Source organism: Schistocerca cancellata, chromosome 5, assembly GCF_023864275.1.
Source record: "Schistocerca cancellata isolate TAMUIC-IGC-003103 chromosome 5, iqSchCanc2.1, whole genome shotgun sequence".
NCBI classification, from domain to species: Eukaryota; Metazoa; Arthropoda; class Insecta; order Orthoptera; family Acrididae; genus Schistocerca; species Schistocerca cancellata.
In genome coordinates this window covers 556,862,582-556,878,653 of record NC_064630.1, presented here as the reverse complement: position 1 = coordinate 556,878,653, position 16,072 = coordinate 556,862,582, and the positions used below count along the sequence as shown (strand labels likewise).

Below are 16,072 nucleotides of genomic sequence, written 5' to 3'. Positions count from 1 at the left end.
AGCGTAATTAGCAAACACCTACAGTAATCGAGGGGCTGAGAGTACAAGTGGTACAATTGCTTGCTAAAGTGAACTGAGTAAATGACTCCCAAAGTTAAATGGCTATTTATTAATTATGTGAGTTAATATCGAAACATCAGAAACTATTATCTAATGGTCAGTCTGTATGTGTAGCCTATAGCTGTAGGTATGGTTCGAGATTGTAGTGCTTCTGCATTATTTTTTATAATAGACTAAAAATACTTATACTCCCTGCATTTTTGGAGCAAAACAGGTACAAGTGCAAAAACATTTCCTTTGCTGTGCTTTATTCCGAAGATTTTTTTGATATGACACACATGATAATCATAGTACAACATGCGCTCGTTATAAAACAAGAATATGTAGATAATAAATGAAAAATTAACACAAAAAGCTGAAAAACAAAAGGTAAGTAACAAATAACGTAAAAATGCCAAAATGAAAATCTACTGGTGTGGTTCCAACACTAAGAGAGATGATTCATTGTCATTTTCTATAATCCTCTCACAGCCAGTGTCTTACCATAGAATCAGACTCATTCCCTTCTGTGGTATCTCTTGGAAAATGCCCTTCCTGGGGCAACACTCGTGATGCTGTATCATTGTGTTGTGCATCTTTCAACCTTCCTGGTCCCCTTCTTTAACCACGTCCTCGTCTTTCTCCACTCCCTGGTTTTACATCCGTGGTACTGCTTTCTGGGAACGGGGTACATTGCTACAGAACTCAAACTAAATTGGAGAGATGTAGTTCTCCATTTCCCAAAGATTTTTCGATATTCCAAATTTTAGTGCATACCCATCTTGATGCAGAGGCTACAGGACAGTTGCAGATGATCGACCAATATTGTGCCTCCTAAAACCAACTTCAATAAATTCAAGATGACGTTTTAGTTAAAACTTTAAGTGCATTGTTAGAGGATTTGCTTTGCTAATTGTGATTCTACTACTATTCCTCCACTATATTTTGTATACTTGAGTGTCTTCAGCAGCTTTGTCCTTTGTTGTGGCATTCATGGCTTTAGCTGAGAGAAAGTTTTATGTTTTCATTTCCACTACGGAAGACTTTAGACTGACCTTTATCATTGCTTCTATCCTGTATTGGGGAACAAATACATATTTTAAGTGTCTCGTTGCATTACCAAATTGCATGCACGTCTGGCCAGGTTCAATGAACTTGTGAGTAATTGTGTCACTATGCTGAGTTTGCCCCAAGACGTACATCCACTATTTCAAAACAGGAACTATTTAAGCAGACAGTAAATACTGCTATAACTACTCTTAAAAACGTACGAATCAGGCTATTGGACTACTTTCAAAATATGTGTATCTGAAGCTTCATTAAAAATAGCAGCAATTCTCCTTTCGATCGCCATTTCACTTGTACTAGTTAGATTCTAAATGCGCTCCAGACAATGGCTTAGAGCCTATCTTTGACATCACACAGTGTAGAAGTATGTTGGAAACTGCTTGTAGTCCTTTTACTCTGAAGAGACCTCTTAACACATGTGCAGTTAGATCAATTTCTTGTGAAATGTCACTTGTACATCTTGTACTCTCAGTTCCTCGATTATTACCATAATCTAATAGTGGATTATTCCCGTGATGTTGCTCAAGCGCATACCGTCCAACACAAATTTTTGTTTCTGTTTTTTGTGTACTGAGTTGCACCTCTTGAAGCAACTCCACAGTGAATCGGTTTGCGACTACTGCCCTTTCCTGAGTACTAGGATACTGTTAATATGCTCTTTTATCCTGATAAAATACATGTTCGTTATTTTCAGTGCGTTAGCCACTGGTAGCAATCTGTCGAATACTTTGGTTGGTTCAAATGGCTCTGAGGACTATGGGACTCAACTTCTGAGGTCATCAGTCCCCTAGAACTTAGAACTTCCTAAACCTAACTAACCTAAGGACATCACACACATCCAAGCCTGAGGCATGACTCGAACCTGCCACCGTGGCGGTCTCGCGGTTCCAGACTGCAGCGCGTAGAACCGTACGGTTCGAATACTTTGGAACAACGAAAGTAAGGAAGTTCCTTAACGCCCGTTTGTATCGAGGTCACTAGCGACGGAGCACATGCTCGGAATGTTTCAAGGATGGGGAGGAAAATCGACTGTCCCATTTCAAAGGAACCATCCCGGCTTTTACCTGGAGCGATTTAGGGAAATCGCGGAAATCCTAAATCTGGATGGCCGGACGTGGATTTGAACCCTCGTTCTCCCAAATTCGAGTCACGTGTGCTAACCACTGTGGCACTTCGCGCGGTCGGCACAACGAAGGATTATTTGCTAACCACGTAACGCAGTTGGTATTCTGATTTTCTCCAAGCATAATCTTCCTCAACAGATAGTTTTTCAAGTTTTCACTAGTTTGGAGAAATTTTGCGCGAATAGTCGAATGCTTTTGCGTTATTCGAACCACATAGTTCATAGGTAGCCGATTCTCTGGACAACTTTATATTGTCCTTTATAGAGGCGATACTGTTTCCAGCAGCAGCTCCTGTGTCAGAGCACATAAGCACGTGAACACCCAAACTTTTGACACCTTGCGGATTTTTTTGTTGTTTTTCTTTGAATTCCATTAAATGTAATGTAGATTCAGTAATCTGAAATACACGGCACTTAAGTCTACCTGCCGGCCGCGGTGGTCTAGCGGTTCTGGCGCTGCAGTCCGGAACCGCGGGACTGCTACGGTCGCAGGTTCGAATCCTGCCTCGGGCATGGATGTGTGTGATGTCCTTAGGTTAGTTAGGTTTAAGTAGTTCTAAGTTCTAGGGGACTGATGACCACAGAAGTCAAGTCCCATAGTGCTCAGAGCCATTTGAACCATTTTTTAAATCTACCGCGCTATGCCACATTGCTACCCCCTCTAGACTCTGTGAAAACTTGGTATCAGGGGCGCGAGCACGTCAGTTGTGCACGCTTTAAGAAGCTTCTGCGCATGCGCGAATGGCATGACGTAATTGTCTTGTGTGTCAAATATATATGGATCAGATAAACAATGTGCTTGGTTTGTGTCGTGCACACCTAGGCCTTACCACTCGACTACAAGTCTATGTCAATGCCACTAAATGGTAGCACACTCCATTCGCTTGGTAATTGGCGCAAATCCCTTTAGTTGGTAGCACACTCGTCAGATGCGTCAATTCAGTCGACATATAGTAAAATTATCTCGGACGTCAGTAAATGTTATAGCTATAGTGACAGAAAAAACTGTTTTGTGGGCTTCTCTATGAGTTATAGTATATTAAGTTTTGGATGTTATCATGTAGTAATCTAACAGGAAGTGCACCAGTTTAGTCGGTTTTATCTACCTGTAGTCAGGTTACTATATTTGAAGATATTAAGGTGTTACTACCTGAATTTTATCATATCATTGGTGATGTAATTGCTTGGGTACTGTGTGGGTGACTGTACGGACAGGAAACAGTGAATCGGCTTTCGTGTACAGTGTCAAGATGAATCGATTTTAAGAGCTAACAGAAAACTAAATTACCAGGATCTTGTGCATTTGTCTGATAAAATAAAAAAGCACGAAAACTCCCTCTTCCACAAAAATGCGAACATTGAATTCTCAGTGGTTCGTAAAGTAAATATCGGCACTCAGCTTGACAGTGCATAAGAGTCTGTGACGAAACCTAACGAGCAAGTGGACAGCAATAGACATATCTTCTCCAGGTTAATAGACTGTATAAAATTTTGCGGGCGTTTGAGTTAGCTTTACATCGTTATGATGAAAGCGAAGATTCAGAAAACCTGGGAGTGTTTCGTGGGCTTGTAAAGTTTCCTATTGACGGCTCAGTGAAGGAACACTTAAAAACTGCAACTGTGTTTAAAGGTACTTCCAAAACAGTTCAAAATGAACATCTGGACTGTATGCTAAATGTGTGCAGAGAAATAATAACGCAAGAAATTTTAACTGCGTATTATTTTGCTATGATTGCGGACGGAACAATAGATGTGTCTACCATGCAACAGTGCGTGATTGTGTATAGATACGAACTTCATGGCTATGTTGTGAAGAGATTTTGGGGCTTCATTAACTCTGTCGCACAGGATGCTGAGACGTTATTTAAGGCGATAAATTCTGAACTGCAAAAGCACGCAGACGGAAAAAAGGAAAAGGTGGTCGATCAGTGCCCTGATGGTGCTGCTGTTATGAGCGGAGGCATTAACGGTATTCAGGCAAGGACTAAGCAGGTGTATCCTAGGGCTTATTGTGTTCACTGCTATGCTCATCAATTAAATCTGGTCCTGCAAAAAGCTGCATCTATATACAAATCTGCTAGAATATTTTTTTCAAATCTCTGCGGCTTTCCAGCTCTTTTCTCCCGGTCGTCACCCAGAAAAAGTGTGCTACACACAGTTGTGTAGACTGTACCACCATGGACAGCAGCTACAAGATGGGTGTTCAATATTTGGACAGTTAAAACAAAGGAAAGTCTGATAGAGTAGATGAAATTACCTTCTCTGATCGTGCAGATGGTTTAACCAGACGAGAAATTTACGACCTGCTCTGGAGTTTGAAAGATTCTGAGTTCTTATTTTGGCTAGAATTTTTTCATTGGATCATGCCACATGCAAACATACTCTTCAGGCAACTACATCATCGGAATCTTGAAGCAATAACAGTTAGACAATATTTATTGGAGTTTGAAGATGCAATTACAGGAATAAGAAATATTGCCATTGGAGAAATTTCGTAATCTTGTGCAGAACAAATTCAGAAGAAAAGAAAATCAGAAAATGAAGTAGCAGATGCGAAGGAAGTTTGTGACGCCGTAATAAGTCATATGAATGAAAGATTTTTCATTCAAGAATTACCTTATGGCATCAAAATTGTTAGTTGTGAGCTCATTTTCCCTATTTTCGACAAATTCACTGAGAGGGAACTTGACATTACTATTGAAACGTACCCGTGGTTATCGAAGGGGCAACGGAGAACAGAGCTAGAAGTTCTCTACAGCAGAAAACACTTTCAACGCGCAGGTGGCGCTGTTTCAATGCTGCAGCTTTTACTACACAACAATTTGTATCTAGACACATTTCCACAGTTAAAAGCGAGCCTCTCTTTCGTCAGACAAGTTATACATATTATTATTATTACTATTGACAACAGCTGCAGTTGTGTAAATTTATTTATAATAATAACTGTTGTATAGCAAATTCTATTTCACACATTCAAGTTGATCTGAGTCTAAAAACTTGTGAACTCCCAAAACGTATACTCACGAGCGGTCACTGACTATTTCTGACTTTCCGTACATTTCTATGGCCTGCGCAACAGAAATATGACGCTCCAGAAGGCCTTTCCTTCCTGGGACCGCCACCTTCTCCGCACGCCTCTGTGTTGTGAGGCTTCGTATGCGGCTACATTAATACGAAAATGGCTATCGATCACAGCTGAAACCGGTAAAAATGAAAAAAAAATTATCGTCAGTTATAATAGAACAAAAGAGAGTCATCATATAATGTTTTGTGTGTGTGTGTGTGTTCTCAATTATATTTGATTCTGGCATGTTGCTTTGTGTACAAAAATTCTTGAACTGGTAACAAAATCTGCGTATGAGTTTTCCTTACTGGTCAACTCGCACGTCTTAAAACACCAATACTCGCATAATGATAAGTCGTCGTACCGTACTTACGGAAATAATAAGTGAGAATGAAGACCGTTTTTATATATATGCCTAAACAGGCTACATTTCTTTCTGATAGATGCACAAAATGATAATCGATAGAATTAGGAAAGTAGGTAGATTATAAATGGGTTATCATTAGCATTAAGATATATACAAGGAGTGGTGCGGATACACTGAGAACAAGTTTCCAGTATTTGCTAAGCAAAAGTTCTAGTTTTGTTTATTACAAATAAAAACTGCTTACAGTGATCCGCGCCTAATATTCTTGGGCAGACCTGATCTTCAAAAAGATCCACACCAGAATCACCCTGCAACATTTATCAATCTAGTTAAGTTTGTTGTTGTTGTGGTCTTCAGTCCTGAGACTGGTTTGATGCAGCTCTCCATGCTACTCTATCCTGTGCGAGCTTCTTTATCTCCCAGTACCTACTGCAACCTACATCCTTCTCAGTCTGCTTAGTGTATTCATCTCTTGGTCTCCCTCTACGATTTTTACCCTCCACGCTGCCCTCCAATACTAAATTGGTGATCCCTTGATGCCTCAGAACATGTTAAGTTTATACCCGTTAAATTGATGCTTTAATTTCCAGAAATGAAAAAAAAAACGTAACTTTCGAGGTTTTTCATAGATGACCAGTCCGTTTCAAAATTCACTCTTCATGAAAGAAAGCATTATTTCCGCTATCAAATAAGATCTCTTGTATCACACAAGTGCCGTATATTGCTCTAGTTGTACATACATATTTACAGTTAGTGAACGCCTATTATATTCGGGACAGTCCTGCCTTCTACAAGGAGTATAAAGTCCATACTTCTTGCCGTTATTGTTATTAATGATTTTTCGTTCGTTCTTGTTTGGTAACGTTGCTCTTCCTTTGGTTGACTTGCAGGTAAGTAAATATACAGCAAGACTCACGCGCCGCTTGTAATATCTCATATCTATTACCTACCGTTCGTAATTCGCACGTGTAGTTGTTCACGAATTAGATCGATATCCGCATGAGTATATCAAAGATCCAAGGATGGCGTAGCAAACTTAAAACGATTTTTCTGTGCTTAAAAACACTGCATGCGAGTCTGTCTGTAGTAAACTTTGGTTTATTACACCAAAAGTAGCGATAAAGCGTAATTGTTTTCTTTCTGGTGTTGACAATCAGATTGGAATTTAATTTTGTCCTGTGACTCTTCTACATAGAAGGCAGTGACTCAGCTGACTATTTTGCGCACAAAAAGCAGAAGTTCGCAGAAAGCAGTTGTGGTTCAGCAGTGTTGAGAAGTGGACGAGTGTGTGTGGTGCATTGCGGGGTTCATATACACGAAGCATCCTTTCCCACTTTTTTGAAAATCATACCCTTGGTGATAGTTTTCGTGAGAAAGTTATTCATGTGTCTAAGGAGCCGCAGCATTTGCGGAGAAATTGTTCTATACGTAAACCTGCTTAATGTATGATGCATAAATCTATTGCGTGTCTTTGGACTCAAATTAGAACGTTTTTATAAAATGAGTGAAGTGTCAGAGACTCTAAAAAATAAGGTTTATTTCGCTGCTCGTGATGGGTGTGCTGTCCTTCTGTGCGCAATTTTGTCAGAGAAAACGCCAGCAGAAGTACAAGAACTACTTAATCAAGTAAGTACTCCCGAAGATTCACACTATAAAACCATACCTGATCGTCCTTAAGAATATTTTAATTAATAATTGTTTGTCGGTAATAGACTCAAACTGCACCTGCCTACGATAAAAATTAAAATACAGTGAACAAGCTTGGTGTGCATGGTAAAATTTGATGTTGATGGTACGCGGAGTACGAAACATACACAAATAATGTAAACAATAGAAAGAGGTGACAGTAAAAAGTGTTAATGAGAGGATTGTGTGCAGTGGTGGGCCTGTACCATACTGTTAGCGACATTGGTGAGCCTTCAGAGCCATTTTGTACTACAGATACTATAAATTAGCAAATGCTGGAACAAAAGAACATGTGCATTGTTAAACTACCGAGCTAGGCTCACGTTCCCGCACGACAGGGTGACTCAGCATAGGCAACACTGCTTGTGACATACTTGTCAGTCTGCCAGGAACTACATTAAAAATTTAACAGGCCTTTGTCTTGGGAAAGAAACTTGTTAACAGTGTAGATAAAATATGTATCCCAAGCTGAACTGGTTGCCTATATACTCACACAGTAAGAACTGTTGTCATGTAAGGAAATATTGACATACAAACATTTTTTTATGAAATGCAGATGTAGCATTGCCATACATCATTCAAGATCTCATACTAGATGACTGGAAAGAAAATAGTGTAGGCCTAATTAACTAAAGACAGTGGACTAGACAAAGCAGAAATCTTTGTGACACTTGATCTCCTCTCTCTTCTTCTTCTTCTTCTTCTTCTTCTTCTTCAGCTGCAGGGTACATTATGAAAGATTGTTGAAAAGAATTGTATGTGTGTGCTTGGAACTTTACTTTTTTTTCCTATTGGGAATTTTTGGAGAAAACTGAATATGCATTGCTCAAACTAACTCGTTGCATATATTAGCTTCCCAAATAGTGACTGGAGTTAGTCGCTAAAGTCTAGATCACTGCCAGCGAGTCACAGAAGCAGTTTTTCTACTGCTCATTGCTATATAGGCCTAAAATTTATTTTTCTTTGGTGGCATTAACATGTTGCACTGAGCTAGATTGAGTGTAGAAATATGAAAACAATATAAAAAGTTATGTATTTTTTCTAAACTGATGTTCCTTGCCTCCAAAATGAACCCTGTCTTATTTGCTTTTTAAGGATAGGATATTGCATTATTAATGTCTAAATAGTGCCGAAGCATAACTTCAATTGAAGTATGGCCACAGTTCACATGACACACCTGTACATTTGTTTAAAACAGTCTTGAACATTTTGAGTGGTGGTACATGTCACTAATTTATTGAAAATATTTCAGCAGGATACAGTTGTTCTGAGACAGTGGTTAAAGTTAAGTTTTACTAGTTGTGAAAGTGACATACAACTGATACAGCAGAGCAGAAAATAGCTTATTGGGCTCAAGTTTACAATGGGCCACACAGGTGCAGATGTTGGCTGCACCTATGCCCTAATGATTAAGAGCAAATGTGTTATTACTTTCAGTAATAAAAACTGACCACTTATTGTCACCCACCACATTCACAATTCAGCTGTACCGCCGCATTTAGAGTTCCCCGACAGCTCTTTGTAAAGTTTGTGTAGCATTTCATATACTGAGCTGTCGTAGAATGCATGGTAAATACTAAGGCATAGTTGTTGTTATTTGGAAGAGTTTGAGGTAGTGTTCGTAAATCATTAAAAAGAAGTTATGTTAAGGGTATTGAAACTAACTTTCTCAACTATATAGCTGATATATATATATTCCCAAATCATTTCAGGCAAATGCCAGGATGGTCCCTATGGATACGTAAATAGTTGACACATTTCCCTTCCCACGCACATTGTTAAGAACTAAATGCTTACTATTAATTATTATTATTTTCATTGTTGTTATTATTTTTGTTTTAAAAGTTCATGATACGTTACAATTTTTTTAATATGACATTACTAAAGTTAACTGCATAATATTTGAAAATTGCGTAATGATAGGCTTATTGTAATTGTAGCAGGTGATAGAGGAAGATGGACAGAAATGTACACCTCTTATTGTAGCAGCGAGACATGGACATGACAGGTTAGTCAAGATGCTGCTTTCCAAATGCCAACCTGACATAGAGCAAGAGGGAACTGTGAAGTTTGATGGCTATGTTATAGAAGGTGCCAGTGCATTGTGGTGTGCAGCAGGTATTGTTTGACAAACAGTGAAAATAAAATGATAGTAGAACAGTTTCATTTCTTGTTGTTTCTATGTTTACTTCTTGTTTTCCAGGAGCCGGCCATCTAAATGTTGTCAAAACATTGGTTAAATCGGGTGCTAATGTTAATCATCCTACTAGAACAAATTCAACTCCATTGCGTGCAGCATGTTTTGATGGTCGGCTGGATATTGTGAAGTATTTAACAGAGCACAATGCTGATATTCACATAGCAAATAAGTATAATAATACCTGCTTAATGATTGCTGCCTATAAAGGTCATCTGGATGTAGTGAGCTTTTTGTTGGAAAAAGGTGCTAACCCGGATGAAAAGGCACACTGTGGAGCAACAGCTTTACATTTTGCCGCTGAGTGTGGACATGTTGCCATTGTCAAGGAGTTGCTGGACTATGGTGCACTTATAACAAAAAATGAAAATGGTACATTTGTAAGCTTATTTTTTGCATAAGATATTTGTGCTTTTTTCATTATTGCTGTGTGTTGTTGTCATTGATACTCAGGAAGACTCATTGGAAAAAGTGTTAAATACATGTCCATAAAAGACAAAGTACTTTTTATTTTAACAAAACAGTAATTAAAATGGATGGTTTGCCCTTTGTAGGCTTGTAAAAGTGAAACTCTCCCCGCCAATTTAGGTTTTTTCGTCATGTCACTCACTCATTCTCTCCCATCTATCAAACCAACCTGTGTCAATTTGTGTTGCCCTTCTTTGTGTAGATTCAGTATACCTGGATAGTCATATTTGATATTGATCCCACTCAACTGAGAAATTTTCTTGGGTGGATTGCCAGTGTTACACTATAGGATTGGTATGTACCACAAGCTTTTATCTATGATTGTGCCTTTGTGATCATTCCATTGCATATCCCTACAAATTATTAAACCCAAGATAGTTATTACTGCTATGACTAATAGGTCATCAGTGAACGTGATGACAGTTGAATAAGAGAGCTGAGGATGGCTTGTTTACCTCTCCACCTACATGCCACTGACATGCAAAGTGATTTCTGTAGATATCATCTACATTGTTGTTGTTGTACAATGATCTATTAAACTATTACATAGGAACCATGCTATTCAGAAATGCACAACATAGTATAGAGCATTGGTCACCTGATACATTCATATGTTCCTAATGTACCTGTCATAATGCGCTCTTATTGAAAACATATCTGATTAACAAGTAGTAGTGGAGCCAGGTCCCTATACAGTTGGGGACGGGGGTGGAAACTAGTTTATTAAACCAGAAGTTTCTTTGCCAAGTAAAAGAGAGAAACACAATTAAGTAAATCGGGCTTACCAGGGATAAGTGAGGAAAATCTCAGAATCTTGTATAATGTGACATGCACATTAAGGCAAATCTGGGTTTTTATGTGTGACATTTTTCTATATCTACATTGGATGTTCTTTGTATGGGTACATTGATCTTTGCGGAACACCTTGTGACGGATTTTGGGATGGCATCTTCATCAGGCTCAAGTTTCCAACTTGTGTTTCACCATTATTCAGGCGGAGTCATATTATAAACCGTTTATTAAATGGGAACTTCTTCTGACCTTCTCTTCCCACGGTTCAGTCACTGGCCCTCATTCTATCCAAAACCAATTGGGTCACCTCCTCAGCCATCCACAATGACATTATCTCCTCAGTAGTTTCCCCTCTCGATGGGCGGGTAGTATTGTGCCTCTTGTCCTAAAGCCCAGCAAGGATCCATCGTCCCTCAATAGTTACTGGGCAGTTAGTTTTACCAACATCCCCTGCAAGTTATTTGAACAGATGGTGGGTCATTGGCTCAATTGCATCTTTGAATCTCAGGACCTCTTGTGTCTCCTTACCAGTGTGACTTTCAGGAGGGATGGTCTCTGGTCAAACATCTACTTTAATTGGAAACCTGTGACCGGCAGGCCTTTTCCCAGCACCACCATCTTGTTGAAGTTTCCTTTGATCTTCATAAGGCTTGTGACAAGGCTCTATTTTGCGGGATCCCTCTGAGGGTGGATTTGCGGCTTTATGTAAATTACCTTTTTGCTCATTAGTGGATTGACTTCATATGGTGTAGGAGACTCCCATCATGTGGTGTTATCTTCAGATTCCCCCATCAGGAATCTACCATCCTCTGCCGTCTTCATATTGGCTGTACCAGATTGACCCATAGTTTTTTCACTCCGTAATGAGCCACACCTCTTTGTAGTTGCCGGGCCCCTCTCGTGGTGATCCATACTTTAGGACTACCCCGCATGTTTTGGCCCTTCATTCTCAATATGCCCTCCTAGGTGTTAGTGGATGACCATCACATGGTTACGTCCATCCTCCAGTTTTCTTTGCAAAAGTGGTTTGTTCTTTCAGAGTTAAATACCTGAATTTTCCTCCATAAGTGAAGTCCCTTGGTTAGCATTGGTGTTGGTTTGGGAGACCTTCGGTCTTGGCTCCACACTGACCAGTGTTCTCCCCCCCCCCCCTCCTTTTCCTACACATTTTATCTGGTCTTCTGTGCTGTTTTGTTTCCCCTTTTCTTGTGTTTTCTTCTCCTGGTGTTGTCCCAGTTGTGTCGTGATTACGATATGGTGCAGCAGCAAGATATGGGTCAGTGGTGGTGCTGGCACCTCATCATGCATAGTGCCTTCGGGGCGGAGTGCCTCCCCCCCCCACCCCCTTCCCCCCCTCCTGTTCTTTACTCTTCCTGCCACCCCAGTGTTCCTTTTGCCTCTTGTTTTCCCATTTTCTTGTTCCATCAACTCGACTGTGCTGTTGGTGTTGCTCCTCCCTCACTTTCTGTCGCCTCAGATCATGGGACTGATGTCCTCAATGTTTTGTCCCCTCTCCCTCCTTCCCAGTCAACAACTAACAAGAATAACATCTATATACAGAGTTTTCTTGAATTCTTTAGTTGTATTGCTTTGAAGATAAAGTAGTTTCATCCATTGTTTCATTATATGGCTTGAGCTTTATGTTCTTCTGTGATGATGTAGTTGCTTGTCATACAGAGGCCAATAATTTATTCATGCAGGCAGTGAAAAACTGAAGACATTTCTATGTGGGTGAAACTTAGTTTTGAATTGTGGCATTACTTGTTTGATTTGTCAGAAATTTCCAACAATCATTGAGCAAAAATTATGCATACTTTGTTAATTTTCATTCTGTACATTTACCTATTTGATTTGCTAAAAAAAAAAAAAAAGGAAAGTACCAAAGGAAAATGTGGATAAAGAAATGAAAATAATATGCAGCAGTAAACTAATACATGTGAACAAAAGGTGTCAGGAAAGTTGTCTTGTGGAAAAATGGTCATTTCATCCATATCCATTTTCAGAGAGGGAACTCCTACTTCTGAAAGCTGAGATATTGTTAGTAAAAAATTTATTGGGTGGAAATCCTCTGTATCTTTATTCAGTTAAAATTGGTGCATATATAATAACGGAATAACTCTGAAATCCCGTATGTATTTGAATAACTGCACAATATCAAATGTTGCACTTTGCTCTTTCAGGTATGAGTCCACTGATTGCTGCAGCTGAAAGAACAAGAGCAGATGTTGTAGAATATCTCATTACAAGGCCAGAAGTTTCTCGACAAGAGAAAATAGATGCATTAGAGCTGCTGGGGGCCTCATTTGCAAATGATAAAGATAATTACTGTCTTCAACGAGCTTATTACTACTTACATCATACTATGGAAATGAGGTTTGTACAAACACACTGTAATTTTATTTAAGGGAATGATTTGTAAGTGGATATGCTAGGAACAGGCCATTTGGCATAAAGCCTGTCTAAAGTGACGATTTCAGTTCTTAGAAATGGTTAGCTGACATGGATTTGCTCGGGTATAGTAAATCCTTGAATCTGTTGCATTATATGGCCATTCAAGAGTGGTTTGTTTCGTGAATATATGTTCTCCACACATTACTACTGTATTTTGCAATTCTTATGAAATTGACATAATATTTTGGACCCACACTTGTAAAGTTAGCCAGTAATGAATGAATATCATGAAGATTTTTTTATAGGTTCAGAAGTTTTACAACATTCCTTAGTTCTTTGGGAAGGAAAATCAGCAGACTAAAGACAAAAATGTATTTGTTTGGCATGAAGGTGATGACCACTGCGATTTCACCCTTGTACGAGTTCTGTTCAAAAGTTCCGGAACGTTTGTAATTTCGTGCCAGTGGTGTATTGGAGTGAAATGCAGTTGGCTTCCCTGCACATGCCTGTGTATCTGTAACTGCCAGAAGTTTCATTGTTCTATGTCTGTTAGTTAGTGTGTAGTGCTGCATTGAGTAGAACATTGTCTTGCACCGTTGACAAATTTCAAGATGGCAGAGTCAGAGGAACAATGCAACTTCGTTCAGTTTTGCACGAAATTCAAGAAAACTTTTACAGAGGCACACAAAACGATGCAGGAAGCCTATGGTGATGAATACTTAACTCATAACCAGTGTTACAAATGGTTCACACTGTTTAAAAGTGGCTGGATGGAAGTTACAGATGACCCTCATTCAGGGTGCTTTTTGACGTCTACCAATGATGGTCATGTCAGAAACGTCGACAAAGTCGTGTGTGCCAATCGCAGGCTGACTGTCCGAGAGAGTGCAGAAGAATGGAATGTTTCAGCTGTGTCATGAAATCTTGACACAGCATCTTGGAATGCATTGTGTTGCCGCCAAGTTCATCCCACAGCTTGTGAGTCAAGATTGGAAAGATCTTCACCTTACAATCTGTGAAGAGCTTTTGGATTGTGCAAATGAGAATGAGATGTTCCTTAAGAGAGTCATAACGGGTGATGAGATGCGAGTCTACGATTATGATGTTAAGACTTAAGTTCAGTCTTCACAATGGGTCATGAAAGGTTCTGAAAGACCAATAAAAACTTGTAGATCAGGTCAAATATCAAAGCCATGCTGATAGTTTTCTTTGACTTTGAAGGATTAGTTCATCATGAATTCACGCCATAGGGAAAATCTGTTAATTGATGGTATTATCGGGATGTGTTGCGATACCTGCGACAAAATATGAGAAGGTAATGGAGTGAAATGTGGTGAGGCAATTCACCGTTTCGAATCACAATAACGGACCCATGTATTCATCCTTGTTGGTGCACAACTGTTGCACAAAAAACGAAATCGCTGTGTAGCCTCATCCTCATCACTCTCCAGACCTGGCCCCTGCGGCCTTTTTTTTTATTTATTTTTTTAATTAATTAATTTTTTTTTAATCCAAAGTTGAATACCCCATTGAAAGGATGAAGGTATGCAATGATAGATAAAATAAAAGAAAATTCACGGATGGCGCTTCACACGATCTAGCAAGAGGCATACCAGGATTGCTTCCAGAAGTGGAAACAGCATTGGGAGCAGTGTATCAGTTGTGGAGGAGAGTATTTCTAAGCAGAGCATGCACAAGTAAAAGGTAACAGTAGAAAAACCAATATTCAAATAAATTTGCAAGATTCTGATAGTGGTATCTGAAATTATTCTTGACCTATATAGCTCAGGTGCAGTCCATGGTGCAACTCTGGTGTCTGTAGACAAATCAGTGGCCATGGCCTTTGTTTGTGTAAGAACTGTTACTATGTTTTGCGATAAAAATAGTAGGTGTAACAATAGAGCAATGAATTGTTGTGAAGTTTCACATTACTTACAAAAACTTTTACTGAAACCTATCTTTTACTAAAAACGTGTGTGGTGAGGACTGTTTATCACGTACACAAATTATTGAATGGTATAAGCATTCCAAGATGGCTGAGAAGACGTTGAAGGTGACTCACCCGGGATGCCCTCCAACATCAACAATGAATAAAAATCAATCAGTTGAGCTTTCGATTGATTGCTGAAAATTTAGAAATTGACAAGGAATGCACAAGGCAAATTTACATAACCAACTTAATGTGAGAAAAGTGTGTGTGAAACTGGTGTTGAAAATTATCATGATTGAACAAAAAAAAAAGCTCATAAGAATATTTGTACTGACATATTGAACTAGTGAAAATGATCCTGATGTCTGGGAAAGAGTGGTAATGTGACAAATCTTGGTTTTTCACTTATTATCCAGAAACTAAGCACCAAACTTAACACTGGAAGGACTCAACCTCAGTGAGAATGAAAAAAGTTCAAATGAGCAAATCAAGATTCAAAGCAATGACATTGTTTTCTTTTTCATGGAATTTTGTGTCTTCACTGGGTTCCTGAAGCTCAGACTGTTAATCAACATTACTACCTTAAGGTTCTTGCTCAAGTCCATCTAAAAATAGGGGAAAAAAACCTGAATTGTGGATGGAACAAGTCATGGGTTCTGCATCAAGACAATGAAGTGGCTCATACCGCATTGTCTGTTACGAGGTTTCTAGTAAAGCACAGTGTTCCTCTGTTAGACCACCTGCCTTATTCACCTGACCTAGCACCATGGGACTTTATCTGTTCCCCAAGGTCAAATTTGCATTAAAAGGAACAAGATTTCAGTCCATTGGACTTGAGAAAGAAAAAGCGGCACATGTCATTAACGAGCTCACAGAGGAAGACTTCCAGCACTGTTTCCATCAATGGAAAATCCATCTGGAGCTTTGTAGGGTTAGATGAGGGAAAT

At 39.2% G+C, this 16,072-nt stretch overlaps 1 protein-coding gene across 1 annotated transcript in view; it reads left to right on the top strand.

Moving 5' to 3' along the window:
- Positions 1-6,826: 6,826 nt before the first annotated feature.
- The window catches only part of LOC126187527 (protein fem-1 homolog B), a 66,779-nt gene continuing 57,533 nt past the window's right edge, over positions 6,827-16,072 (top strand). The window contains exons 1-4 of the mRNA XM_049928668.1: positions 6,827-7,287; positions 9,288-9,465; positions 9,551-9,916; positions 12,985-13,177. Of these exons, the coding sequence (XP_049784625.1) occupies positions 7,162-7,287; positions 9,288-9,465; positions 9,551-9,916; positions 12,985-13,177 (863 nt within the window). The 5' untranslated portion in view covers positions 6,827-7,161. The remainder of the gene's footprint in view (positions 7,288-9,287; positions 9,466-9,550; positions 9,917-12,984; positions 13,178-16,072) is intronic.